Genomic DNA, 15,631 nt, shown 5'->3' with positions numbered 1-15,631 from the left:
ATAATTACGGCGTGGAGTATAATGGTAGAGATTTTTATGCACTGATTGTAATATCGTTGTGTAAAGGGTAAGTAATTGAAAACCCATATATTATTATTGTTCGTTGTGAGTAGTAGGATTGTTGTATTAATTTACCTTTTAAAATAAAGGCTATGTCGCTGGTGTGGGTAAATCTTACTCAGATATTTGTATGCAAGCCTGCAAGGAATCTACACTGCATCAATATTACTAATGTCTGCCTATCTGCCTGGTAGCCCAAACATTCATCATCTTCCTTGCGTTATCCCGGCATTTGCCGCGGCTCATGGAAGCCTGAGGTTCGATGTGGCAACTAATACCAATAAGATATGGCGTAGCTAGTGCCTTTTACGAAAGCGACTGCCATCTGACCTTCCAACCCAAAGGGTAACTAGACCTTATCGGAATTGGTCCGGTTTCCTCACGATGTTTTCCTTCACCGAAAAGTGACTGGCAAATATCAAATGACATTTTGCACATAAGTTCAGGAAAACTCATTGGTACGAGCCGGGGTTCGAACCCGCGACCTTCGGATTGAAAGTCGCAAGCTCTTACCGCTAGGCCACTAGCGTTGTGCCTGGTAGCCCGGATATAAAAAAAATCTCATGTGTGGTACCTTGATGGAACGCTACAAAGTGATTGGTTGATAAGTTGGAGTGTATGTGGCAGCGGTGTATAAAACGTCTTGATAAGGTAAATTTATTAATTACACTATAAAATAGAGTACAAACACTACAAACAAATGGCCGGACTTAATGCGAACCAAAGAGCAAAAAATAATTTCTCACATTTGGTTACAGTTAGAGAAATATTGCACTATAAGCAATTTACGACAACTATTTAGGTACAATTGTATATATATTATTTATTTATTTAATGGTGTTTTGGTGTTGCAGGTCGTGCAAGCGGCGGAGTGCGCCCGCGCGGCGGAGCTGCGTGCGCAGGCGGCCAAGCACGCGGCGTTAGAGAACGCCGCGCGGAAGGACGCGCGTGCGCAATGCCATAAACTGGTGAGTGTCTAGTGTCTGTGTCTACTCATGAGACAACTATGCTTGACTGTCTGATGTAGGTTGCATATAAGTATATGAGGCGCATAGGCCAGGGGGTCTGCGTAACAGGTCTAGTAAGGGATGGAACTCCGTGCGCAGGTGGCCAAACACGCGGAAGGACGCGCGCGCGCAATGTCATAACTGGTGACTCTGGTGAGTCTACTCATGAGTCTATGCTGGCTTGATTAAGGTCCCAAGGCCAAGAGGTATGAAGGACACTCATATGCAATGGTTGTAAAAGGAGACGGTAGACGAATATTATTTTTGGATTATTGCCGCACAAGTCATACATACAACACAAAGACACCGGACCATCTTTCAAATATTGTTTTTTTGGATAATTATTAAATTCAAATAGCCATACTAATATTATAAATGGGAAAGTGTGTGTGTCGGTTTGTTTTTCCGTCTTTCACAGCAAAACAGAGCGACGAATTGACGTGATTTTTTAAGTGGAGATAGTTGAAAGGATGGAGAGTGACATAGGCTACTTTTTGTCTCTTTCTAACGCGAGCGAAGCCGCGGGCAAAAGCTAGTATAGATATATTAAGTTTGTTCGTTATATTACTTATCGCACCTTTATTTCGGACATATTAAAAATTTATGACAGTTTAAACCGATTTCCATCTGTCTTATGATCAACCGTCATTATGCAGTGACTTGAGTCCTGCCACACCACAACTTTACCCATTTCTCGTATCTATCCTTTCCTCTCTTAAAATATATGCAGTCCATGGAAAGTTCCGTCCACACTCCAGTCGCGGTAAACATCACGGGAGGACTGAAAGCGTGTGGTTCCGGTCGCGGCACAGAATATATAATAGTACAAGTACAGAAGGCCCACTGCTTTGATGTTCACGAAATGCCGCCTTTTAAATGCCTACAAAATTCTAACAAAGAAACGAGCCGCACGTGCGCAGCGTCGGACGATAGGGTTGCCTATGGATTAAAACGAATCAATACTCAGGTGAAATGTTATGCTATTATATTCCAGTCTTGGGTACTTTCTAGTTATATACCTCTATATCTAGTATTTACATATTTTTGTTTAAATCCCAACATCACAACACAAGCCTTATTACACTTTTCCGTGGGACTTAATCAATAGTAGATCTGTGTAAGATGTCCTATTTTATTCATGATGTCTATTTAACTAAGCACCGAAATCGCATATAAAACTTTAAAAAAACTCGCGACGTAAAGTAACAATAGAAAGTGCGAACGTGCGTTCCGTGAGAACGCGCGCCACCCCTGATTAGGCCGCGAACTCGCGGCCGCCAGCATGTACTTGTAGCGCGGCGATAGAATCGCAGAGTGAGCCGCCCCTGGTCGCGGACACAACGAATATTGTTAAGTGTCGTGAGTAAACAGCTGGCCTTTGGTTATACTCTGATCAATGAAGTCTTGTAAAGAGATTTTAGTAAAAGAACGAAAAGAGATTTTTGTAAACGTCGACATCGACAATCGATGCTAAGATTATTAGAGATGAGTTAAAAAAAAATTGATAACACCCCGACATAGTGGACCGATTTTCATCAAACATGGCTAGGAACACTCCCGACTAATTCAGCTTTCAAACAAAAAAAACTAAATCGGTTCATCCGTTTGAAAGCTACGATGGCACAGACAAACATATACACACACAGACAGACAGACAAGTCAAACTTATAATACCCCGTTGTATATGCGTCGGGGGTTAAAAATAGAAAAATTCCCTGTCGTAGTTGGGTTCAAGTCCCACTGAATCGCTAACACGGTGCTGTTCTGTATGAGTTTTTAAGACGCCAAAGTAAATATTTCCACCATATGGGCTTTGGGCCTAAAGGTACCCATGGCGACATCTACCCATCATCATTAATCATCCCAGATATCGCCAACTTGGCTTCAGAAAAATCTAGCGGACTTTTTTTAATACTATGTCGGTGGGAAACAAGCATGCGGTCCGCCTGATGGAAAGCGGTCACCGTAACTTATAGACGTCTGTAACTCAAGGAGTGTCACCCATTGAAAACTTGTACACTCCCTTTTGCTGTGTTAAATACACAGAAAAAGGAGAGTAAAAGTTCTAAGGAGGGTTCGGGTTGCCGACGACTCAATTCCTTTTCAATTTCATTTCAATTTTGGGCAATAATTGTCACAGTTTATATTCTCCGTTGACTAGCGTATTGTGCCTAATTCGTATACACGACCATTTCACGGATAAGCATCGACAGCCATTGATTTATGGTGATTAAGGACTCTGTTACTAATTGCCTGATGCATTTAATGTCATTGCCTGATGCTGATTGATTGTAGACCAGAAAACACGTAATAAATCCTCAGTCATTTAAAAATGGTCGTCAGACCACAGAATATATAATAGTACAAGTACAGAAGGCCCACTGCTTTGATGTTCACGAAATGCCGCCTTTTAAATGCCTACAAAATTCTAACAAAGAAACGAGCCGCACGTGCGCAGCGTCGGACGATAGGGTTGCCTATGGATTAAAACGAATCAATACTCAGGTGAAATGTTATGCTATTATATTCCAGTCTTGGGTACTTTCTAGTTATATACCTCTATATCTAGTATTTACATATTTTTGTTTAAATCCCAACATCACAACACAAGCCTTATTACACTTTTCCGTGGGACTTAATCAATAGTAGATCTGTGTAAGATGTCCTATTTTATTCATGATGTCTATTTAACTAAGCACCGAAATCGCATATAAAACTTTAAAAAAACTCGCGACGTAAAGTAACAATAGAAAGTGCGAACGTGCGTTCCGTGAGAACGCGCGCCACCCCTGATTAGGCCGCGAACTCGCGGCCGCCAGCATGTACTTGTAGCGCGGCGATAGAATCGCAGAGTGAGCCGCCCCTGGTCAGACGATATTAGTTTCATTACCAAGGTTACTCGGTCTAGACAAGGAAATGTAAATGCCATCTCAGGTTCGAACTCACACCGAAATTCTAAATGATGTCATGTAGATTCGTGTATTTTGCTTATGTTATATGTATAACATTAAATTTATAACAGACAGTGTGGGAGCATCATTATTGTACGCACACGTATTGGCGCAGGCGAGAAGCATAATTAAATTAGGTATACACCGTGGGCTTGAATTACCCGAAAGATTTAAACCTCGCATTTTTGATGTAAAAACAAAGAAAAAAATATGTAATACAATATGACTTATATGACTTTTATAATTTTTGGAGATATTTTTTTTTACTTTTTAGAATGTATTTTTATATATTACCATAAAAACTAAATGTTATTCATAATACTGGCACTTAAAATGGGTTTTAACGTTTCTTTTCTAAAAACATTTTTGAAAGGTTTTACTTCTAACTTTTGACATCTATACATGAGATAGTGGGCCATAATAAATGTCAACGCCGTTAAAAAAGCAATAAGAAATGGTAAAACTCTGAAACTAGGCGATATTCAGAAAATTATAGTCTCTAAATGTGGTCAAGAACACACTGTTAAAATATTTCAGGTTATTTAGGCCCACGGTGTATAATTTAGATAAACTTTTCCATGTCTGTGTAGGTCGCAGGTTCGAGACAAACAATTTTTTTGATTAGTATAATTTTTCTTGTATTAAATTTGGTCTTAAATGTCTTAATAAACATTAGAATTGGCTTGCTGGTCACCTCCAATAGTCTATCAAATCGTAAATTATATAATTTACCCAATGTAATGTCGTGGGCAGTTTATAGCCAGACTAAACTGGAGTTGACTTTATGCAAGTTTCCTTACTAAAGGCTGTATATCCTACTCATGGAGCTAGCTAATAGCAAAGAGATATGAGATTGAAAACAATACACTACACCTCTCAGTGAAACATCGGAACATTTCACTTTAAAAAAGCTGTGATCAGATGGATTATTACATCAGATGGACTTGTTTTACAAAATATGATCTTAAAAGAATTTTCACTCAACATTATCTAAATAATAAAGTTTAGGATTAGGTTTTAGTTTGTTTAATAAGAGTAAAATAGTCGATTTTAGTTATATAATGGTAAGTATGCTGGCATCATGCCAGACTCTGGCAGCCAGACAGCCAGAGGCATGTTACGAGAAGTGAAATAGGCCCTTTGACCTTACTACCTAATTTAATTGTTTTAGTGGGAAAAATAAGGTTAGCTCTTATCACCTCTTTGAGTTCTTATTTTAATATAAGTTATGCGAAAGCTCTAAGACCTAGGTAATATATAAATAAGTAACTCCGATAGACCTGAAATCAGACACATTTTCTGTGTTTAATTCTTGCGCCTACCGTAAAACTAATAGCAATGTCGTTTGTACGCAGCTGGAGGAAATCAAATCGAAGGAGCGAGTTATAATGCAGCTGAGGAGAGAGGCAGCGAGGGGAGCCCAGGACAGCACACAGGTCAGTTTTACTAAGATATATTATTTATTTATTTAATCATCATCCTTATCCTGGCATTGTTGCGGTTTATAGGAGTCTGGAGTTCGTTTTGACAGCTAATCCCAGGATTTGGCGTAGGCACTAGTTTTACGAAAGCGACAGTCTTCTGACCTTCCAACCCGAAGGATAACTACTAGTAACTCGGCCTTATTTGAATTAGTCCGGTTTCCTCACTATGTTTTTCTTCACCGAAAAGTGACTGACAAATATCAAAATGACATTTCGCACATTCAGTTCAGAAAAACTCATTGGTACGAGGGTTCGAACCCGCGACCGAAAGTATAAGTATTATTCTGTAATATACTTTTGAAATGAACAGAAAAACTAGGTACACTTGTATTATTCTGTGGTACACTACTAAAGGTGTGTGATAAGTGCGCGACTAAAGCGTGTTAAAGGACATGTTTAGAAATATAAATTGGGAGCCATCGCCATCGTCTAAGAATTTCACGTTTGACAAGCGGTTTCAAAATATTTATGGTGTACAAAAATCGGCAATTAAAAAAAGAATATTTTGTATACATGAATGCAATACATTAATGGAATTTCTAGCATTGGTGGCTCAACGAAACACTTAAAACATAACGGAATATATATAAATTTAGAAAGTAGGAAACCAACTTACTTGATTTTCTTTTCAGCGACTTGGTTAGTGAAAATTTGATATAACGTTAGTAAAAAGATGTAGGTAGGAATACAAAATGAAAACATTAAATTCATTACTTTTTATTAGTCATTGACATCAGTTGGTATTGACATTTTGACATCTTCGATTGTCATGACGATGACGCTCATGACAGTTTACAACAATCTTTTATCGTTGATAGCTAGCAAAGAGAATATAAAACACTAAATGGCCAGCAAACAGGCAAAAACACACCAATCACACCCAATCTTTTTGGGGTAAGTATTATACCTATTTGTTGTATGATATATCGGTAGTGCTTCCATAAGTATGAACATACAAAATACAAGCATTAACTCACTTCCTTCAACCTCCTAAGCCGTGAATACAAATTCAAAGGGCGTTGCATAATTCCATTTTGTCATACACACTTTACGATTTCCAGAAACACTCCAACGCTCTTTATAGTTCTGAGAACTATAAAGAGCGTTGGAGAGCTTTAGCCGTCCTGGATAAGTAGCCAAATGCACAAACGCTCACGATAATATCGTTTTCGTAGCTATCTCTATCGCTCCGTATTGGCGCGGCAGAGCCAGGCTGCGTTTCGAACGGCGTCTAGACTCTAGCGTCGATTGTCATTCGACTAGGCCGGCTGAGAACTGGTTGAGATCCTGCAGGTTATAAACTGAGGTAAATGGCGCGTGACCTTTGTCATCTTGCTCTTTTACAAATGTAGGTACAGTCAAACACGCAGCGGCCAAGATGCTCATAGATCATCTGAACACGCCTATTTTTGAGGCGTTAGTGCGTTTTCCCATTATCCGATCCGATATCGCGTGTCGGAAGGATTTCAAAGGCAAAAATCAAAGATGGCGATTTAAATGTATGGGTTATCGGTCCTACATCCGATATCGGATCGGATAATGTGAAAATGTATGTTGTGTTATTAGATATTATGCCTTCGAGGCAATTTGCTCGTCTGTATTACTTACGAGCTTGTAGCTCTACATAACTAATATTCGAATATTATTTTCTGTATACATAATTATATGCGTTCTATTTGGTGCACACCTAACCACCAATAAGATCTTTAGACAGTGGCATTACCAGAATATAACCATTATTCCTTTTGCATAACCGTAGCCGGGTAAAAATTAAAAAAAATACAGGTCACGTACTTGCCAAGACTTTGAGTCTACATAGTGTAGATAGTATGTAGTACAAGATTTTCCCTACATTTTCAAAGCCAAAAGTGCCAAAACGCTCATCTGGGTACCTAATCATTATCATTGCAGGTTGCAGGTCATCTCATTTTTGAAAATAATCAATTTTTGAACGGAAATATCAATTGAAAGTTTCAACATTCCACCATTCCCTATGGCTTGAATATTATCCCTGATCACGTGTAGTTTCTTCAGATTTTGAGGTCCTTTTAGACTGGTTTAGTTATTTTCAAAGTGTATTTAAAGAGAAATAACTGAACATCTACGCATTCCCAACTCGTGTGAATATGCCCCGGGCTGCGCAGGAGCATAAGAGTTCTTATTTTAAAAATCTTAGTAACTTCTTTACTATTGAAAATCCACTTAACTCCTGAACCTAGCCTAAGTATGGTCGTTACATATTTAGAGGCCTACTTATACTGGTGACGAACTTAAAGACTGTAAAAAGTGTTTTGTGAATAAGGAGGCCTCGGGACAAAACCCTAATCAACTTATTAAATTAAATCATGCTATTTAGGTAAATGTAGGGGTAGCGACATGCAATCTGTTCTAAGATATGGTATTATATTATGTGAGATGTTCAGTTGTTACTTGACCATTAGTTGCGTAGGATAACAACCACTATACGAAAAGTTAGAATGTCTCAAAATGTCTGTGATTTTGGATTAGATTTAGCAAACCCATCGCCATCGACAGTGCGCTCATCCACACACCTTGCAACCTAAATGGTCGCGCACCGTGAGGTTTCAGAGTGGTTTCAGAGGAATTTCCTGCCGCGACCGCTCCGGCTGTGGAATGAGCTCCCTGCCGAGGTATTCCCGATGAACTACAGTGTAAGTATGGGGTTCTTCAAAAAAGGAGTGTACAAGATTCTAATGGATCGGCAACGCGCATGTGACACCCCTTGAGTTGCAGGCGTCCATAGGTTGCGGTAACCGCTTTCCATCAGGCGGGCCGTATACCTGTTTGCCACCGACGTGGCATAAAAAAATGCGAGAATGGAAATAACTGACAGGCATCATGAAATAATCAATATTATCATCCGGCGAACTGAAAATAAGCTATCTATAGCTTACATTCTCTAGAATGTAATGTACTCGTAACAATATCTCACTGTTGGTAAGTTACGTTACATGTTATTAGCGCGTCATCGTGATACTGTTACCACGCTTGCGTGAACTGCCATGCGAGCAGTTAGTTAGCAGTTAGAGAAAAGTACAGTCAGCATTAATATAATATCGTTGCACTCTCGAATAGCTTTATCTACAGGTACAAGTCAAATATATATGTACATGTGTAAAACAATAATAGTGTATGAATACTTTTGAACCAGATTATTTTACAACTTCTTGGAATACATGCCCGTATCAATTCCGTATAAAAATATCCCTTGACTTTGTCGGTCATTCGTCTGTTCAAAAGCGCTCAGTTTTCTTGTGTGGATTTCGTATAGCGATCAACGCAATGCACTGATGCGTCTGCGTCCCCAAAACATGTCTGCAATAAGACGTGGAATAATCGCCGCCAAAAACGTACTGACGTTTTTCCTACGTTAAAACAATATAGGACAACTTTCTTTTTACGCGTAGAAAGAAGTCACACAATACAACCGCAGCGCGATTAAGGTATCTTCGAATTCCATTTTTTTACTTATTAAATAGAGTTGCGATACTTTAGGCGAATTGACCTATTTGCTACTGTTCAAGCTGACTGTACTTTACATTTGGGCGTTGGAAACATCGTTGACCGTGTAGTAGGCGTTGCGTTAAATCACCAAAAAAAAAACGGCCAAGAGCGTGTCGGGCCACGCTCAGTGTAGGGTTCCGTAGTTTTCCGTATTTTTCTCAAAAACTACTGAACCTATCAAGTTTAAAATAATTTTCCTAGAAAGTCTATATACTCGTAATGTTCTACTTTTGTGATTTTTTTCATATTTTTTAAACATATGGTTCAAAAGTTAGAGGGGGTGGGGGGGACGCACTTTTTTTTCCTTTAGGAGCGATTATTGCCGAAAATATTAATATTATCAAAAAACGATCTTAGTAAACCCTTATTCATTTTTAAATACCTATCCAACAATATATCACACGTTGAAGTTAAAATGAAAAAAATTATCAGCCCCCACTTTACATGTACCCTAATAAAACATTTTTTTCCATTTTTTATTTTTGCACTTTGTTGGCGTGATTGATATACATATTGGTACCAAATTTCAGCTAACGGTTACTGAGATTATCCGCGGAAGGACGGACGGACGGACGGACGGACAGACAGACATGGCGAAACTATAAAAGGGTTCCTAGTTGACTACGGAACCCTAAAAAACCGTTGCAGATCGTGTTGGGCTGAGGTGCAAATTTCATAGTTTTGTAACGATTGTTTAAAGTGACTACAGTTAGAGCTGCAGTAACACCACCAATCAACGCAGAATAACTTCTATCTCTGTTATTCTTACGTACTCAGTATCTACCCAATAAAACATAAGATGAGATGACTAGCTACTGATGTGCCGACGGAAAGTTTCCAAAATTCTGAAACTTTCACATAGGAAAACTTCGGAAACTTTCCATACTTTGTATGGATGGAAACTTTCCATTTCATAAATTTAAAGTCCCTTTATTTTTCGTGAAAGTTTCGTAATTTTTCAAGAAATTTAAGACTTTTTTGGAAAGTTTCCGCAACTTGCACATCACTAGAAATGACGAACAAAAAGAAAACAAAAGAAAATATTAAATACCAGACGCCGTCCAATCAGAAACTGAACCAGCTAATTTAACAGAATATTTAATACCTAAATAAAGCTTTGTTCCTTGAACCTACTACTATAAATATTATTAGCCTTATTATGTTTAGGCAATTCTACACAATCCTGGGGTTTCTGGGTAATTGATTATGTTTAGTTTGCGTAATATAATTTGTACCGATTTGCCTACGTGACCAGTGCATAATCAGCCAAACAATTTCCAGATGGACATAATATAATGTAGACTATTTTCAGGCAAGTGCAGTCACCGGCAAGAACATCACACAAAAAAGGCTGCATACGAGTAAATAATTGACACACACTTATGGCTCTAGAAATAATTTAAATAATTTTTACGGCCCTCTTTTTGTGCGATGTTATTGCCGGTGACTGTTCAAGTAGGTACCGAAATAGATACATTCAGAATACATACATACATACAATCATACAATCACGCCTGTATCCCATAAAGGGGTAGGCAGAACACATGAAACTACTAAAGCTTCAGTGCCACTCTTTGCAAATAAGGGGTTGAAAGAAAACGAAACTGTGACATTGCAGTGACAGGTTGCCAGCCTCTCGCCTAGTTACGCCACAATTTAACCCATATCCCATAGTCGCCTTCTACGACACCCACGAGAAGAAAGGGGGTGGTGAAATTCTTAACCCGTCACCACACAGGCAACAAAATACACATTCAGAATTCAGACATTCCGAATAGTATTTTTTAAATTACTTTACGATATTTTTAAATTACTTTCTGCTAAGCTAAATATGTTCGTAGCGTTACGTTGTAGACAAAATGTAGTTTTCCCTGTAGGTAGTGTATCATAGAGTCAACAACTTGTTATTAGCGATTGCGCTGAAAATGTGTTTTGATTATTTTGATTCAACGAGTTCCTCGTCTCTATTGAGCTTGAAGTGTTACCTACATATCATGAAATAGTTGAAAATTTCTGACTAACTCAATAAAGGTCTTTCTAACCAAGAGTCCAACTGTTGACGTTTCGTATCGTGGCGAAAGATACGAAACTGGCTGAGGTGCCGTAGCCGAATGGCATTTACCCGACGCGAAACGAAAACGAAACGCCGCGAAAGGTAGTCTGGCTCTGTCGCGCCAATAGGCAAGAGCGATAGAGACGAGCGCTTCGTTTCGTGAGTGTTTGTGCCATTCGGATACGCACCCTGTTCCATCCGTTCGAAAGACTTCAAAACTTCTTGTACTACGATACGATACCGACCGTCAGTGTACTCTTGACGATAAACTAGGCCCATCATAAGATTTAATTTAAATGTATACAGATGTATATTTAATGGCAGTTACTGGCAGTTGGCTTAAAAGGTAGAAAGTTCATTTGAATAAAAACGTTTCCCTAAGCAACTAAATCCCAAGGCCCAATTAGTTTCTAATAGAGCACGATATTGATAACAAAGCACTTAACGTCAGGACCACACATGGTAATCAAACCCCTCTTCCCAAATCTTAAGCGTGTCTATGGAATAATTAAGAAAAGTTAAATTTGGTCAAGCATGACTCGGTGGTTCCGCGAAGTTTTTTTTTAGTTTAAATTCTTTACAAGTTTTTAATGATTTTATGTAAACATAATTTATAGTGAAGTATATTGTTTGCTTGTTTTTCTTCGTTTATTGTGTTTCTGTAAGTTTCATCACTTTCATCTATACATATTATTAAATTATTTTGTTCAGCACTGAATGATCTGATATCATCTGGTGTTTATATACTCTATAATATATCTCTGAGGTTACTCTATTGTTAATGATTTATTATAGAAGTTGATTTTTTAACAGACTTAAAAAATCTCATTTCGACTGAAAAAGGTATTATTATTTTGCTCTGTTATGAGTGTTAAGATTGTTAATGATTAAAAAACTAAAAAATTAAAAATCTTTGACTTGGTCAAAGGCCAAACTCTTTTATATGACTTATAGAACAAACGAACCGTGTAGGTAGTTCTGATAAAAGCCTGCTAGAGACCCGTGTCGGTTCCCTTTTTCACTGGAACCCAAAAAAGATGAATAAGATGCGGGATAAAAAAGCGTCTGCGTCCCATTATCATCGGTGTGGTCGTGCGCTAACCGTTCCACGTTCAAACCGCCGCTTCCATACGGACTCAAACAGTCGCGGCGCGCGCACGTCGATTCGCTGTCGCCGTTAAGTTGGCATTCCGTGTTCCATTTGATTTGAATTAACGCTCATCTTCTGCGTTGACTCTAATCCAGTGATTTAAAAAGTGTTCTGTGACGATAGTGTTTAGTTTTTTTTAAAGTTTTTATAACTTTGTGACTGTGTACAGCCGTGTAGTCGTGATCTAACGCTGTGAGACTTTATATTTCGGATTTACTTTCTATCTCTGTAAGTACCCGTTTTATTGTTCCTGTTTGTCTTATTTAGAGTTTTCAATACAAAGAGAAAGCATTTTTTGAATCTTTGTAGATTAAGCTGCAGTCTTAATCATCATGTAAATTTCTTATTGGAATCTGCTTGGAATGTTAAGTAGATTTGTAGATAATTCGCTATTTATGCCGGTGTTCTGTTATTTGCTTTAATTTTGTAAATTTGCTCTACATTACAACGTAATTAAAATAGTTTCATATGTGCATGTAGTAATGTAAACATTGCGATTTCGATTGGCTAACATCATTAAAAATAATTACTATCGTCGGCAACAAATCAAATACAGGAACGTTAATATCAACAAAAAACTAGTAAATTAATTTTAGGAAAAATATTACACAGGAAACATTGGTTTGGAGATATCGTAACAAAATAACGGTTAGGTATGTATATGTTACTGGCCAGTAGCGATGTCTTATTGTTGACATAAAAACTTTTTATTCGAACGGTTGTTCCGAATTTAAATTTTGTTTATTTTTTAAATAATGATAGTGTGTGAGAGGACAGTTAGTGGCCAACTTCTTCTGATGGCCGTAGAAGCTCTTAGGCTAACGCTAAATGCTTTTAGGTATAAACCACAGATGTCATATATACCATAGATCAAGCAAACGTATCTACTTAGCGTGTCAAATCAACTCAGTGAAATCCACTGAGTTGTCCGTCTTTAATCGCAGCTTGCAGCTTTCGGGCGTCAATTTTTGTAAGTTGAAGTCAATCAAAACATAAAAAATGCCTCGTTACGTGATATTCAATTGCAACAACACAAAAATTATGAACAATCAAGAGCCTGAGACATATTTAAAATTACAGGCAAGAAACAACTTCAGTACAAAATTTGACACGCTCGGCCCCTATACAAATAGATGAACTTGTTTCTTCTATATAAATAAAGTTCTGTGGTATAAACATATAATTCTTCTCGCAGGATAAAGAAGTTTATAGTGGCAAAGCCACACATTGTTACTGACAAGTACCAAGACGAAATAATCTACAGATAAAAGATTATTTTATCTTACACAATTTTCAGGTCAGTCAAACCTACTTACACCAAATAAAAGTGATGAGGTAAATCAGCGCTTTCTAGGTGACGCCCTTAATGCTCATCATTTGCAAGATTTTCTTTCAGTAACACTGTCACTAAGATTGTCTATTAGAACGTTGATGAGTGTTTTTAGAATTTTTAGCGAAACCACTATGTTCGATTCATGTCATGTGGTTTCATGTAGGTACCTATACGATCGGACATGTATTTACTAATTCTGTATAGGGTGCATTGGGGTAATTTCGAAGCACAGAAATGGTCGGGTAATTTCGAAAGGGGAATCTTATTTATAAATTAGACGACTTTCGAAATTACCCCAATGCACCCTACCTACATTATACGAGGAGATATATGTAATTTATTGCAATTGAATATAAGTTTGTAAGAGTCGCATTTCATAATTATGGTACCTATACACACAACATTTAAGTCAAACTATAACTTTGATAGGTATTTTTCTATTATTATCCATCTAGCCAGCCCACTTTATGCTTGATAATTGAGGACACGTACTGTTATAAGTACACCGATATAATTAGGTATGTTGGGCAAATAACCCTATAAATCACCAAATAACCTTGTTACAATACTTACCGTAATTTTCCCAGTTAATGTTACGTTACAGTTTCGCCACACCATAACTAATAACAAAGGAACGCCTTTTTAATTATAAATATGAGTATAGAGGGCTTGGTTAGGACCTCGCTGCACGAAACCTCCAGCTATTTTGCTGTCTGCAATATACACTACACAGGCTGGCTGAACGGACATTACCTTTGCCTCCTCATCCGTCGGGAGTAATAAAAAGTAACAATTTGTTTATGGCATGAAAGGCCTGTCCAGACGGGACAATTTTTTGCTTAATCTGTTTTAATTGTCAATATTGTCTTACCGATCCCTTTATGAAATAAAATTGTGCATGTAAGTACATATTAATTTCAGTAATCAATTTGAATAATTAATTTCGGGAAATGAGAGCAAAAATTTCAATCAGCTGACTAACGTTATTTCTATCTATGTATAAAGAGTTCAACGTTATTTAATAGGATTATGTACAGCACTTTCTTCTGCGTAACAGTTGTAGGTGTTCTGTTTCGTTGTGCATAACTGCAATGTAATAAATGGTTTAATAAAGAAATTAAATTCTTAATCAAAGTTATAACAAATAAAAACTGCATTTGTTAAACTGACAATCTTACCTACTAGAAACAACGTGTGGACGTTGACATTTGTTTTTTTTTAACGCCGTGTCTGATTTTAATTTGGAGAGATCCTAATTTCCAACTTTCGAGTGGTCGACAATATATCACCAATCACACGATCACTGGAAATCAATGCTGGCACAAAAACATCGTTAGCGGCACCGTCAAAAGAAAAAATGAATGCACAATAATTCGCTCTATTCATGGCTGGAACCTGTACTCGATAAAGGTACAAGTGCACCCATCGGGCGAGTATTCACTATAATAAATAACTGTCATTCACTCCGTCCGTCTGCTCGAACTTTCTACTCGTCCGTTGAATACGCGCCTTGATAATCGTGCTTTCAAAATTTATTGTGTGTTTTGATGTACATTTTATGAAGGGTTGGAAATCATAAGGTAATTAAGAATGGAAATAAAAAATGGAAGAATAAATTTCTGACATGTTATCATCAATGTCTATGTACATTGATGATAACATGTCAGAAATTTATTCTAAGACAGTTTTTAACTCATTATCGTAACCACCGATGTATACATATTTATCTTTCGATATTGATATACAAACATATTCAAATTTTTTCTCAAACATGGTATGAAATATTGATGTTATGTGCCTTATAATTGGCAGCGAAGTATGACGTTGCAGGTGCGGCTAGGACGATTGATAGATAATGGAATTTCATACAAACCTTGCAGGCCAAGGCCGGCAAAGTCCTCTTTTTAACCGACTTCAAAAAAGGAGGAGGTTCTCAATTCGACTGAATGTTTTTTTTTTTTTTTTTTTGTATGTATGTTACTCGATATCTCCGAGAATCGTGGACCGATTTTCAAAATTTTTTTTTGATCGAACGGGTATAACCCCGAGATGGTCCCATTGGCACCAA

The 15,631-nt window shown here is 37.6% G+C and overlaps 1 protein-coding gene across 1 annotated transcript in view; it reads left to right on the top strand.

Annotated features, from left to right (window-relative positions):
• The window catches only part of LOC125229281 (axoneme-associated protein mst101(2)-like), a 215,569-nt gene that overhangs the window by 24,223 nt on the left and 175,715 nt on the right, over positions 1 to 15,631 (top strand). Inside the window, 2 exon segments of the mRNA XM_048134076.1 lie at positions 915 to 1,028; positions 5,374 to 5,454. Coding sequence (XP_047990033.1) covers positions 915 to 1,028; positions 5,374 to 5,454 — 195 coding nt within the window.

Source organism: Leguminivora glycinivorella, chromosome 9 (assembly GCF_023078275.1).
Source record: "Leguminivora glycinivorella isolate SPB_JAAS2020 chromosome 9, LegGlyc_1.1, whole genome shotgun sequence".
NCBI classification, from domain to species: domain Eukaryota; kingdom Metazoa; phylum Arthropoda; class Insecta; order Lepidoptera; family Tortricidae; genus Leguminivora; species Leguminivora glycinivorella.
This window is presented reverse-complemented; position numbering and strand designations above follow the sequence as displayed.